Source organism: Eubalaena glacialis, chromosome 13, assembly GCF_028564815.1.
Source record: "Eubalaena glacialis isolate mEubGla1 chromosome 13, mEubGla1.1.hap2.+ XY, whole genome shotgun sequence".
Taxonomy (NCBI): Eukaryota; Metazoa; Chordata; class Mammalia; order Artiodactyla; family Balaenidae; genus Eubalaena; species Eubalaena glacialis.
The window spans coordinates 24,337,099-24,351,694 of record NC_083728.1 but is presented as its reverse complement, the minus strand read 5'-3'; the positions used below and the strand labels follow the sequence as shown (position 1 = coordinate 24,351,694).

The following is a 14,596-nucleotide window of genomic DNA, read 5'->3' as shown; positions in this document are numbered from 1 at the left end:
AGTGTCCTAAGTGATCTGCCTGCTCTCAGGGTTGGTACAAGTTCACGGAGCACATAAAGGGTTTAGCTGTCATGGAACAGCAGAAGCCACAGCAGATCGGGTGAGAGGGACCCAGCCGCTGGCAGGAGCAGGGGCAGCAGGTGGGCTGCTCGAGGGCCTGACACCTCAGTGGCCAGGGCTCCTCGGCTGTGACCCCCCGCGGGGCCCTATTCCTGGCAGTAGGGCCACGTGGGCGGCCTCCCATCCTGTGTATTCATTAGTGCAGAGAATCCCAGCACCCAAGAACACTCTGCCCATAGTGTCATTTATTATCTGCAGCATGTGTTCAGGGGACAGAGTGGATACCCCGTTAGGTTTACACAGAGAAAGCAGGGAACGCCAGGATGGTTCCTGTTGGTGGGAAGGACACCAGGGGCAGGAGTTGAGGAGCTGGCATTACAGAATGAGTGTCCAAGGTCAGGTAGGGGCGGTGGAGGGGGTGGACGGTGACCTGGCTGATCAGGCCTGGCCTGGTGTAGAAGACGAGGAGGAGGAAGACGGTGATCAGCGCCGCCAGCAGCAGCAGGATGCGCCAGTACCGGCGCCAGATGAAGAAGACGGAGGTCCTCAGCGGGTTCACGAACCAGTTGAAGGAGGTTTTGGGGCGGCTGCAGGGAAGCAGGTGGTGTCGGAATGATGAGGAAGCCCCCCGGCTGCCCCCTCCCCCCTCCCCCAGGCTCTGGCCCCGCCTCCTGCACCGCACCGCCCACACCCTTGGGCTTCTCCGAGGGCTCCGGCTCCTTGCGCCTCTTTCCCACTGGACGTTTCTCAGTCTCCTCCACCGTCAGCAGCTCAAACTCTGCCTCCACCTTCCCCTGGAAAAGGGGCGACGGAAGCCAAGTTCTCAGGCCGGCTCAGGCCTGGCCCCTGCCTGGCCCGGTTCCTGGCCTGGCCGCACCCACCGTGAGGATGTAGACGTTGCCTCCTGAGCCCGAGAACTCGTAAGCCTTCTGGCCGGCCCTTCCTCCTCTTCCTCCTCTTCTTCTTGCCAGCCTGAGCCTCCCGCTGCTCCCGCTCCTCGTCCTCCGGCGCCCGCAGCTTCACTACAGGCCACCAGCCCCGCAAGCGGCGGCAGCGAAACAGATTACACCTCGGCCCGGCCCCGTCCCGGACCAGCCACACGGAGCAGAGCTCGGGGCCCCGGGCCCCTCACACCATGTCCGGTACCTGCAGCTCCAGGGATCCTGCAGGTCCAGAGCTCTCTGGGTTAGGCAGGAGCTCAAGGTCTGAGCCAACCTCCCCTCCCTGAGAGTGACACCAAGGAAAGCCGAGCCCAGAGGTAGAAAGTGACAAGATGGCTGAGAGCATCTTGGGGGAGGGGCAGCACAGCGGGATTGTAAATCGGGGCATGAAAAGTTAGAATGTGGCGGTCAGGCCACAGCTATGGACCACACACCACAGCCCAAATGTCAGCAGGTTGTCAGACCCTGATGATACAGGGCCCAGGATGGGACCAGACTGCCAAAGCAGGGACTAAAGGCCATGGAGTCAGACTCCAGTGTAACCCGAGCTCAGGTCAAATTAGAGGACTGAGTGGGAGATTTGGGTAGAAATGGAGGTTGTGGTGCTCAGAGCTGAATAAGTTCAGTAATTAGGCCAGAAAGCAGACCTAGAGTCTGAAATCCAGGATTGAGGATTGGGTTAGAGTAGGGAACCCAGGGGAGAGGGGACAGGGCAATGAGGGCAGAAATCGGGGCTAGGGGTTGAGGTAGGAGGGCAGCTAAGCGGTACCAAGGAAGTCGTTGGCGGAGATGCAGTCATAGTCCCAGACCTACAGGACCAGCACAGACGGCTGCCGGAACTCAGCTTCCTCCAGGGCGAAGGGTCCAGGCCGGCAACGGACGCTCACCTCTCGCTCGGTGGGCAGGTAGTCAAAGTGGAACACGAAGCGCCCGTTGACGTTCCCCTCCCCTGTCAGAGAGTTGAAGTGAATGTCTCCTGCTTGTGCTCCAGCCCCTTCACCCAGCTGGAGCCAGGGGAAAGGTGCAGGCGGAGGGGATGGGCATCCGTGCTGGACGGAGCCCAGAAACCGGCTCCTCACCCAGCCTGCCCCTCCGCTCACCACCAGACTGGTCCCTCCACCCCGCTCCGGGCGCCATCGAGGGCCTAGGGGACAGGGCTCTGGCTCAGCCCAGGGCCCAAGCCCCTGTTCGAAATCTCACCTCAGTACACAGCCATGTGCCCGCTCGGCCTGTAGGCCTACCTTTTCACATAGATGTCACTCGACATCTCTCCAGTGAGTGGGTTTGCATCATCCAGAACTACATCCTCCGTGTTCCAGATGATGACTCTGAGCTCATAGCTGAGGGATGTACTGGGGGAGGGTTTTCAGACTCTCGAGAGGGGTCCTGGGAGGGGCTGCAGGAAGGACCTGGGCCAGGGCCACTGACACGCATTGAGCACCTGATGTGTGCCCAGCCGGGTGATCAGGATGTCTGTGGGACAGCCCCAGGTATCACCGACCGCCCCCACCCCCCCGGATGGCACCAGGAATGGTCTGCTGACCCAAGCTGGGCCAATGGGCTTCTCCCTCCCATAAATTTGGAATCAAGACCCTGAAAGGTTGACTCAAAAAGCATCAGATGCAGAGCTGGAGCCACCACAAGCCAAAGTGCTGTGCAAGCAGAGAGAGACAGTCTGCAGAGAGACACCAAGTGGGGATGACAGCACGCAGCCCCTGGGGGACAGAAGGAAGGGCTGCAACATTCTTGATCCTACCCCAAATAGCCCTGTCCTTGTCTGTCATGAGGTTTCCTGGATATCTATTGTTTTCTTTTGCCCCCGTATCAATTTCCCCTCACTTGTTGACAGCACTCTGATTTTCTTTTGGTGACTCCCACTCCACCCCCACTACTGTCAGTCTGTGTGATCCTGGTGGGGCAGACCAGCCCCTCTCTGGCTCCAGAGGTGGGTATATCACCTACGACATCGCCCAGAACTGGCCACTCAATGCATTACAGCTCCCTGATCACAAAGATTGGTTCAGGAATCAGCATTTGACCCAAGCTGGTCCAATGAGAGTCAGCTTGAGACTTTTGCTCTAACTGGGAAAGACGTGGGTTTTTTTTCTGCTCAAGTAGTCCGGTTGGTAAGATGTAAGCCTCCACTGTTAAAAGTCACTGACCCCAGACTGCGTAAGTCTCCATGAGAGTGACACCAAGGAAAGCAGAGCCCAGATGTAGAAAGTGACAGATTGCTGACATCTGAAGTGCACACACCCTCCACTCAGAGTAGCTGAGGTCAAAAGGGGGTTAACTGGTATTTGGACTCTTTCAGTTGCAAGTGACAGACACCCAACTCACAATGGCTTATGAAAAAAAAAAAGGGAATTTAATGGCTCACCTACCTGAAGCCTGGATCAGCTCTGCTTGCTTCATGGGGGCCCTTGCACAGGTTTTCAGAGCGCCCTTGTCCAAGATGTGGGCTGTCCAAGATGTGCCCACCCCATGGGAGGACGGACCAGGACTCTCTCTTACCTGATTGGCTGCCGAGGCTTGATGTCAACTGGAGGTGGGGGAGGCACATCTCGGGGGAACATGTCAATCCACACATGAAGGGATCCCTGGGGGCACAGGAAGAGGCTAAAGGGTCTTGCTGGGTCCCACCTCCCCTAACAGCCCTGTGGCCAGAGGCTGTGCCTTGCCCCAGTGGAGAGAAGAGCTGGGGTCAAGAGGGCAGATCCTGGGGTATGAGGATGAAGGTGGAGTCTGAACTGGGAATTCCAGGGTTGAGGTTAGCCTGAGGGTTCAGAGATGAGGCCCCAGAAGTGGAAGGTTGAGATCAGAAGTAAGATCTAGTGTTCCCAGGTCCCGATCCTAGGAATCTGGGGTAGAGGTCAGGTTGGGAGTGCCAGACCTGAGCCTTGGTGGCCCAGGGGTGGGGATCCTTCAGAACCAGAGTCCAGGGTGTGGGTATGGGGTCCAGGATGGAAGTCCAAGACTGGAGTGGGGATTTTGGGGATCAGGAGCCAAAGTCAGAAGTGGCAGTGCCCAGGTGGAGGTCTTGGAGAAAGGGCATCCTGGGGGCCCAGGTCCAGGACCAGGTGGGAGTCCTGGGGTTCCGGGGTTGGGTGCTGAGCCCTCCTTCAACTGCAGCAGCCCTGGGCTGCGGCAATGGTAGAGGGGCCGTGTTTCTACATGCTCAGGTACCAGCTGGATCCCAAGCCCCAGCGTCTCCTGCCAGCGCCGCAGCACCAGCAATGCCTGGGCCTCCTCAGGGACCTCACTTGCCACCTTGGAGTCCCCACTACCTGCAACAAGAGGTGTGTGAGCTTGGGTTCCGCACAGTTCCCAACTCTCCTCCCTTCCTCCCCCTGCCCTCAATAGACGCTCTAGGCTGAGGCAGCTGCTGCATTGGACAAACCCATGGGCTGGGAGGGCAAGTCCATAATGCACAGAAAGCTCTAACAACTTTTGCCAGTGAAAAGCCAGCAGTCATGGGGACAGTGGGACTGGAGGGTTTGTGGCCTTTGTGCAGACCTTGTTTAGAGAACAGACCACTGGCCATTTATGAAGCATGAGCTAAATTCTGCATCCATATTTTATGTTGTATGGGACCCCTGTGTCCCCAATTAGCTATGGCTCTGAGGGGTTCACTAGGGCTCCCTGGAGATCTCACACTCACCAACAAAGACCATTTTCTCTCCACTATCATCCTTACTCAGCCAAAACTCACCTCCTCTGCTTGCAGAGGGAGGCCGGCTCTTTGTGGGGCACACTAGGCTGGGCACCAGGGTCCCCCTGTACCTTGTTCTTCCATCTTGCTCTCTCTGGACTGTGCAGCGGAGAGGGGCTGGTACCTGGGGGCAGGGTCTCTGGCGGTGTCAGAAAGAGTTTGCTGCCCACCTTGACAGCCCCGGCTCAGTATTCAGGTGGGGGGAGACCACAGGGTAGGCACAGCACCGCCAGGATCTGCGAAGGCCAAAATGCGTCACGCCAGGCACTGTAGCTGTCCCTGCGGCAGAAAAGGAATGTGCCTCAGTTGGATCCAGCATATGAACGTACTTGGGCACAGGGTCAGGGATGGGTGCCCTTGAGGACTTGGGATCCAGGTTTGTAACTCCTCTGGGGGACAGGTTAGTTCTCGCTTACGGTAACGGTGAAAATCAAATATGCATGCCAGGTGCTCCTATGAAGGAGATACTGATATTACCCTTGTCTTTCAGATGAGGAAACTGAAGCTTAGGAAAGCCAAGTGACTTATTAGTTACAGGATCCCAACTCCCAAGCCCATTTCTTGACCACTAAGCTATAATGTCTTGGTCGCAGGGGAGTCCCCTTCTATGAAATCAAAGGATCTGGACAGACAGGTGGGATGCGAACTTGAATGTCTTTGGTCAGACTTAGAATGACTCCTGAGGGCCCTGTTGGACTCACACGTCATACTGGGACGCCAGCCCACAGTTTGCTCTGTGGTGGCTATAGAATCGGTTTTCCAGATCAGTGTGGGTCTCTCCGATGAGGTCATCAGAACCCACGAGGTCATGATCAAACACAGCCACGGTCAGCTCTGGCTCAGCAGGGAGAGAGATACTGAGCTCTAGGACCCTGGCCAGGAGAGAGCATGATGAGAACACCTCCACACCCTAGGAGGTGGTCTTGTGAGGGGTAGGGGTGTGAGGGGACTCAACAGCTTCTGTCCATTCCCCCACACCACACCAGCTGCCTGAGTGAGAGCCGCAGGGTGGGATGGCAAAGTTGCTCCCCATTCCCAAGCCCAGGGCCCAGCCTCACTCTCCAAAGATGGGGTTCAGCTGCTTGGGGATGTAGCGCTCCTTGGTGTCCAGCTGCTCCTGGCCAGCGCTCACCACCACATAGGGGTCTGCTTTGCTGTTGGCGTCCGCAGGAGCCAGGTTGGTAGCCTAGGGAGACAGTATGGGGTGGAAATGAAAGAAATGTCATTGTCATAACCCAAGGTGGCTCTTGCTGGACCTAATCTCCGATTGAGTGTAAACAGGAAGTTACCAGGGAGAGATCTTCCACCTCAAGGAGTTAGCTGAGAGGTTGGACAAGATGACTTTTATTTACTTTTAAATTAATTATTGAAATACTTAAGACATACAAATAAGTATAACAAAAGATATAATGAAACAGAAAATATGTGGAAAGATGTATACCCTTATACATCTTACTATTCAATTTGTAACTTTCCATATTGTTTGACCTTCATTTTTTTACAATGAGCATATTTTACTTTTTATTCCTTTTTTTTTACTTTTTAAATTAAGAATATTTTAACTAAATAAAAAAATAATACAATGAGCATGTGTGTGCCCAGCTTCATAAATTAAACACTACCGACGAATGTCCCCTGAGTCCCCTGAGTCCCCTGAGTCCCCTGACCTGACTTAATTCCCTTTTCATCCCTGAAGTAGCCAGAACCCTTTATTTGGGGTTTCTCACTCACAGAAAAAAAAAAGGAAAAATACTTTTACCACATATACATACATCCCTAAGCAATATATAGCACTATATTGCATGGTTTAAACTATATGTAGTAAACTTACTTTTTCTGTTTTTGATAACTGTGTAATTAAGTAAATTCATAACTTATGCATAAATTACTGAAGTATAATTTATACACAGCAATATATTTTTAGTCTTTTTACACTCCTACCTGCCATGTATGAGAGTTCCAGTTGCTCCACATCTTTCACAACACTTGATATCGTCAAGTCTTTTTATTTTCGTCCATCTAGCGCTCGTGAAATTGTAGCTCATTGTGGTTTTAATTTGGATTTCCCTGCTGATGAAGCATGTTGAGCATCTTTGCATGTGCTTATTGGCCTTATATATATATTTGCTTTTGTGAAGTGACTGTTCAAATTTTTTGCTCCATTATTGAGTTTTAAATTTAAAAATATTACACTTTTAATTTCTCAACATTCTAACTGGGCCTTTAAACTTGCTGTTTATTTTTAATAGTCTCTTGTTCCTTGCTCATTTTAAATTCATTCTTTTATTTCTTTAAACATTTCATATATACTTATTTTACATTCTCTATCTATTCATTCCAATATCAACGACCTTGGGGGTCTGAATGTGTTGTTATTTTTGCTAATTCTTACTCATGGTGGCTTTTTTTTTTAAACATCTTTATTGGTGTATAATTGCTTTACAGTGGTGTGTTCGTTTCTGCTTTATAACAAAGTGAATCAGCTATACATATACATATATCCCCATATCTCCTCCCTCTTGCGTCTCCCTCCCACCCTCCCATGGTGGCTTTTTTCTTTGTATTTCAGTACTTTTTAATCATGATTCATATTTGGTTTAACTCATGCTGAGGGGCTGTTGTGGGTGTTCTCTGCCGGAGAGAGCTTGTTTTCACTCCTGCCAGTTTCCTGGGCAAACTACCAACCTGCAGCCACTTTAAATTAAATCCTCCACTTGAGGTTTTGGAGATCACACAGATGGTGGGAACTCAGGCCCTGAACTGTATTAGAGTCACCTTGTGGTCATGGTTGCTAGGGGAGACTTTTTTCCCTATAACCAATGCCAAGTTTAAGACAGGCAAGTTTCCTTGGTGTCTCCTTCTGCCTTGCAAGTTCCTATTTTTGTTCATCCTTAAGCAGAGGGTGTAATTTTGGGGGCTCCACTTTATATAAGGCCGCTCAGTCAAACTCCTCCCCTAGGTAGCCCCAGGACTTCATCTTCTGTCCTCACTGCCTGTCAGCCATCCACGAGGAAGATGAGGTTTCCCAGGTCAGCAGTAAGTGTGGGGTGAAAGCCAGCTTTACCTAGGTCCCTGTTATTAACTATATTTTCTTATCTTCTGTAATCTTGATGCTCTGGTATCTGGAGCCATACTGACCCGGGAGAAACTGCACCTGCCAGGGCTACTAATTCCTAGAGTTAGCAAACAACACACCTGCCAGAGCACCTTTCGTATACAAACCAACCAATCCAGAGCCCATACAACGTCCAACCACCTCCTCTATCTGGTTCTTATACTGCAGGAAGTAATATTCCTCTGCCCTAATCATCCTCAGGGCCAGGTTCCAGACAACTAGAGACAGTGAGACAGCCCCTGTACCCCAGAGCCCGCAGAAATTATTCAAACTAGCCAATCCTAAGCCTGCTTACACTGCCTTGCCCTGCTTTTCCTGCAGAAACCACAATAAAGGCTCTAGCCCTCACACTTCCCTTCCTCCTTCTGCCTCCGGACTGGCCCTCATGCTTCCCCGTGTGGCCCTGCAGGGTACAGCATGCACCACCCCCACCCCCACCACCCCCGCAGAAAACTGAAACAAACAACAGACTATCTTTTCAATGGCAACCATCTCCTGATCTGTTGGCTTCACCAAACATGGATAAGAACAAAATCCTGGGTACATTTTAAAGCAGTTCCTGCTTTTACTTTGGGTGTTTTTTTTTTCCCACTCTAAAATCTCTTACTTTCTTGGAAGCTCAGCATTGTATTTAAAAGATTTTTTTTAATAAATTAATTTACTTATTTATATTTTATTTTTGGCTGCATTGGGTCTTCGTTGCTGTGCACGGACTTCCTCTAGTTGCAGCGAGCAGGGGCTACTCTTCATTGTGGTGCGTGGGCTTCTCATTGTGGTGGCTTCTCTTGTTGCAGAGCACAGGCTCTAGGCACGTGGGCTTCAGTAGTTGTGGCGCACAGGCTTAGCTGCTCTGCGGCATGTGGGATCTTCCCGGACCAGGGCTCAAACCTGTGTCCCCTGCATTGGCAGGTGGATTCTTAACCACTGCGCCACCACGGAAGTCCTAAAAGGTGTTTTTAACAGTATGAAGATTCCTCAAAAAACTAAAACTAGAGTTGCCATATGATCCAGCAATCCCACTCCTGGAAAAACTATAATTCAGAAAGATACAGGGAGGGCTTCCCTGGTGGCACAGTGGTTAAGAATCCACCTGCCAATGCAGGGGACATGGGTTCAAGCCCTGGTCCGGGAAGATCCCACATGCTGTGGAGCAACTAAGCCCGTGTGCCACAACTACTGAGCCTGTGCACCTACAGCCCGTGCTCCACAACAAGAGAAGCCACCGCAATGAGAATCCTGTGCACTGCAACGAAGAGTAGCTCCCACTCGCCACAACTAGAGAAAGCCCATGCGCAGCAACGAAGACCCAACGCAGCCAAAAATAAAATAAATAAAATAAATAAATTTTTAAAAAAAAGATACAGGGAATTCCCTGGTGGTCCAGTGGTTAGGACTCTGCGCTTCCACTGTAGGGGGTACAGGTTTGATCCCTGGTCAGGGAAATAAGATCCTGCATGCCACACAGCACAGCCAAAAAAATAATAATAACAAGTAAATAAATAAATAAAATATAACCCAAAAAAGATACATGCACCCCTATGTTGATAGCAGCACTACTCATGATAGCCAAGACATGGAAGCAAGCTAAATGTCCATCAACAGATGAATGGATAAAGAAGATGTGGTACATATATACAATGGAATAATACTCAGCCATAAAAAAGAATGAAATAATGCTATTTGCAGCAACATGGATGGACCTAGAGATTATCATACTAAGTGAAATAAGTCAGAAAGAGAAAGACAAATACCATATGATATCACTTATATGTGGAATCTAAAATATGACAAGATGAACTTATTTACAAAACAGACCCACAGACATAGAGAACAGACTTGTGGTTGCCAAGGGGGAGGGGGGTTGGGGGAGGGATGGATTGGGAGTTGGGGATTAGCAGATGCAAACTATTATATATAGAATGGATGCATAACAAGGTCCTACTTTATAGCACAGGGAACTATATTCAATATCCTGTGATAAACTATAATGGAAAAGAATATGAAAAAGAATATATATACGTATAACTGAGTCACTTTGATATACAGCAGAAATTAACACAACATTGTAAATCAACTACACTTCAGTAAATTTTTTAAAATTTTTTTTAAAAGATGTTTTTAAAATTTTATCCAGCATTTTTAGCTTTTGGTGAGTGATGCAAGCTTTAATCGTCAAGGTGTGCCCTTCCCCCTTGAGACACAGATTCTGCTGAGCCTGAACTCTGCTGAGTGCTGTCCTCTCCCCTTTCCCTCATGCATATGACTCCACCTGCACAGCTCTTGGAAGATCTTCCAGCCTTCCTGGTGGTTTGCAGTTTTAATGCTCTGATTTCACCATAATTGGAAGCTGGAATTTTTGTTAGTTGTTCTCTTTGTTTTGGGGTGATTTTCAGGAAGAGGAAGGGGAAGCGCCCCACTGGTGCCACTTTCCACAAACTGGGAATCATTGAACTTGCTTACTTCATCCAAATTTCTGTTGGGAGATGTATCCTTGTGGATACATGTTACTGTAGTTTGTTCAGTTTAACTGCAGTATTTGTTATATGACCGATACACACACACTCTCTCTCTCCTACTTCAGAACACTTTAGGTTATTTCTAAATTTTGTATTATTACAAATAACACTAGAATGAGCTATTCTTATCTGTTTCCTTATACACACATATGAGAATTTCTCTAAGATTATATCTAGAAGTATAATTACCGGGTATTGGTTATGAGAATCTTCCATTTAACTAAATATTGCCAAATTGTTCTCTAAAGTTGTTACAGCAATTCATATTCTGTGGCAGGCAGAATAATCCGCCCCCACAAGATGTCTAAGTACCCCTGAACCTATGAATATGTTACTTTACATGGTAAAAGGGACTTTCCAGATGTGATTAAATTAAGGATCACAAGGGACTTCCCTTGTGGCGCAGTGGTTGAGAATCCACCTGCTGATGCAGGGGACATGGGTTTGATCCCTACTCTGGGAAGATCCCACATGCCATGCAGCAACTAAGCCCATGCACCACAACTACTGAGCCTGTGCTCTAGAGCCCGCGAGCCACAACTACTGAGCCCATGTGCCACAACTACTGAAGCCCGCGCGCCTAGAGCCTGTGCTCCGCAGCAAGAGAAGCCACCGCAATGAGAAGCCCGCGCACCGCAACAAAGAGTAGCCCCCGCTCACGGCAACTAGAGAAAGCCCGTGCACAGCAACGAAGACCCAATGCAGCCAAAAATTAATTAATTAATTAATTAATTTTTTAAAATTAAGGATCACAAGATGAAGGAAGTAGCCTAGATTATCCAGGTGAGTCCAATATAATCACAAATGTTTTTATAAGTGAAAGAGGGAGACAGGAGAGTCAGAGAGAGTGATTTGAAGGTGCTGCTGCCTTTGAAGATGGAGGAAGAGGCCGTGAGCCAAGATACACAGGCCATCTCTAGAAGGTCAAAAAGACAAAGAAACGATAACTCTTCACAAGAGCCTGTGGAAGGAATGCAGCCCTGCCAACACCTTGACTTCAGCCCAGTAAGACTTATTTTGGACTTCTGCCCTTCAGAACTGTAAGATAATAGATTTATGTTCTTTAGGTCACCAAGTTTGTGGTAACTGGTCACAGCAGCAATAGAGAACATCTTCCCACCAGCACCGCTGCCCCAGCCCCTGTCTAATCTTGCCAATCGAAGGGAGGGAAATTGGTTTCTCATGGTTTCAATTATTTGCCTGACAGATTACAATTAAGGTGTAGGGTTTTTTTATGTTTATTGACCACTGGAGTTTCTTCTTCAGTCAACTGCCTTTTCATATTTTTTCTCAATTATTCTTTTTTTTTTGTCTGCTTCTTACAGATTTGTGGGAGTTACTTATACATACTGCAGACACTAGCCCTTTACTGATTATGCAGAGAGTAAACACCTGAGCCCAGTCTGTGTCCAGTCCATCATTTAATTTAAAGTGTTTATGGATGCTCAGAAGTTTAGTCTGAAGGTAGTTACATGTATCATTTTGTTCCTAATTTAGGAAAACTTACCCCCACACAAGATCATAAAGATATTTTAATATTTCCTTGCGGTTTTCCTTTTCATAATCAAATATTTGATTTAGCTGTATTTTTTGGTGGATGCTGTAAGTTAGTTTCATTTTATTTTTTTTTCCACATAGATAACCCATTTTCATGGGACCACTTATAGAACAGTCCCATTTCCCCCCAAAATGATCTGCAGTGCCAACTCTGGTATAAGTTTCTATCTATGTCTGTTTTTTTTTTTCTTTTGGCCGTGCCAGGTGGCTCGCGGGATCTTAGTTCCCCGACCAGGAATCGAACCCGGGCCCCCAGCAGTGGAAGCACGGAATCCAAACCACTGGACCACCAGGGAATTTCCATCTGTGTCTGTTTTTTTAATTTCTACCCTGTTCCACTGGCCTAATCATCTATTCCCATGCCAAAACCACACTGTCTTAATTACCATAGCTATAATAATTCTTGTCTTCCTACATTGTTCTTCAAAATTGTCTTGACTATTCTTGGTGCTTTGTTCTTCCTTAGAAATTTTTGAATTAGCTTGTTAATTACAGGGTAGCAACCCTTAGCCTTGTGCCTGGCTTATAGTGGACACTATACTGCTTGAATCCCCTTCTCCCTTTCTTTCCACCCCTTAACTGTCCACACTTTTTAGGTAAACCATTCCCTTTAGTTTCTAGTTTATCCTTCCTGTATTTCTGGGGCACAAAGGAACAAACGTGTATTTTCTTGGATCTTCTTCCTTCTTACATGGAGAGTAGCACACTGTAGGTATTCTTTTGTACTCTGATTTTTTTCAGTTTATACTGTGTCCTGGAAATCATTTCGTATCAGTTGACAGAGATCTTCTTCATTTTATTTTACAGCTGCAGAGTACTCTGTTGTACGGACATAGCATAGTTTATTCAACCCTTCTGCTATGTATGGGCATTTAATAAGATTTGATTTTTAATGGTTTTCCATCTTTAGAAATTTTATTTTATTATTTTCAAAACTGCCCAATTTTTATAGCCTTTTGTTCTCTGTGTGTGAAATCATTTTAAACTGTTTTAAACTGTGAAGTAATTTTAAGCTGTTTTATACTTCTAATATTTGAAAATTATAACATCCAAAGCCCTTAGAGATCTAATTCTCTTTTGTGTTGTGTCTTTCTGACAAATTTTCCTGAGATTGTTTTCTTATATATTTTATAATTTGGGATTGTGAACCCAAATTTGGTTATCTAAATCTAGGGAAGTCTGTGAAGCCTGATTTGGGACTACTTTAAGCCAATCTCTCAACTTTGAGTTTTGTGGACTAAGCAGATAATAAAAATTCAAGTCTTAAATCAATGTGAGGGCAAAACTCTAATAGTAAATCCTCAGGGAAGACATTTTTTCTATTTCCCCCAATTGGAACAGAGGCTGAGATAGACCATTTACCTTACAGGCTTCTTTCCCAGTGGGTGGGCTTCCTCTTGCCCACCTTTCACTGAGAGTAGAGCCCTTCCTGGGTGCTGCTTCGTGCAAGGGTCTTGGTTGTGTCTCCCACCTTGTATAGGCTATTAGATATTAGAATCTAAGGCTTGGGGTCCAGGTATGGACAAATCCTCTCAAGAGAATCTGACTTCAGGGCTTGTTCAGAGATTCCTGCTGTTTCCTCATTTTGGCCCATTGGGAATTCCCTGTCTTATGAGCTTAGCATTTGTTTAAAAGATTGTTTATCTAGCATTTCTAGATCTATTATATCAAGAATTTATTTCAGACCATCTGGTCTGCAATGTTGCTAGAAGTAGAAGGTCCAGATGATGTCTACTATCTAATGTATGCACTAGGATGCTTACATTATGGTAGAAGAGTGCCACAGAATGTTTCTTTAAATTACATCTTAGTCAGAATGCCTATATTTAAACTAGATAAAAGTACAGCATCTGCTCTGTGCTGGGAGTGAAGGGGTAGCAACCCACTCATTCCCCTCACTCCCTGAGATGCCTTTAACGAAACTTCAGGGCCCTGTTGAGTGCTGTATGAAAACTGCAGCAATGGGAGGACAGGTACAAAGGTATCTGATGACAGGCCATCACAAAGCTTTACAGAGTTGTGCTCTTCCTGGAATTATACTCCCCATTCTACGAGACTAGAACTACGAATAAGGAATTAGGGGATCTAAGCTCTAAATTCAGGTTCTGCCGTGAGCAAGATGTGTAACCCTGTGAAGTCTCTTAAGTTTGTGCCTAAGATTTCCCATCTGCAAAATGAAAAAGCTGGACTCTGATCCCTTCAGTCTGTAGGTTTTGTGTACATTACCTTTGCCGGAGTTAGAGGTATGCCAGGCCAATGGATGCTCACCTTTACAACATATACTCTGACTAGGAGCTTGATGGGCTGATTCTGTGGGATCCCCCTGGAGATCTGGGGCTCAGAGAAGGACACTGCCTCTGATTCAGGGTAAATGAGGTAGGAGCCCTGGGTGGGACGGGGTTATGGAGCAGAAAAAACACTGGTAAGACAGTCTTCTTCCTGCATCCCCACTTGTGCTCCCTGGTCCCCCATTCCTTCCCCAAACATACCTTGAACTTGCCTACAAGGTTTCCAGACCCTTCTTCCTCTCCACCTCCATCCTGACCCCCTTGCCCTTGATACAGGGGAAACACATTCAGCCAGTCTTCAAAGTGGTTAAACTCTTCTTCCAGGGAGCTGTTGTAAACCTGAAAGGCGAGGGCCTCGGTGACAGCTCGATGTCCAGAATCCGAGCAGAATCCCCTCTGCCAGCACC

The 14,596-nt window shown here is 47.6% G+C and overlaps 1 protein-coding gene across 1 annotated transcript in view; it reads right to left on the bottom strand.

Annotated features, from left to right (window-relative positions):
- Positions 1-302: 302 nt before the first annotated feature.
- The window catches only part of LOC133104146 (fer-1-like protein 4), a 44,682-nt gene continuing 30,388 nt past the window's right edge, over positions 303-14,596 (bottom strand). The window contains 14 exon segments of the mRNA XM_061209815.1: positions 303-647; positions 743-854; positions 942-980; positions 982-1,223; positions 1,771-1,977; positions 1,980-2,005; positions 2,243-2,341; positions 3,516-3,620; positions 4,129-4,288; positions 4,838-4,992; positions 5,415-5,585; positions 5,772-5,899; positions 14,170-14,286; positions 14,391-14,528. Of these exon segments, the coding sequence (XP_061065798.1) occupies positions 616-647; positions 743-854; positions 942-980; positions 982-1,223; positions 1,771-1,977; positions 1,980-2,005; positions 2,243-2,341; positions 3,516-3,620; positions 4,129-4,288; positions 4,838-4,992; positions 5,415-5,585; positions 5,772-5,899; positions 14,170-14,286; positions 14,391-14,528 (1,731 nt within the window). The 3' untranslated portion in view covers positions 303-615.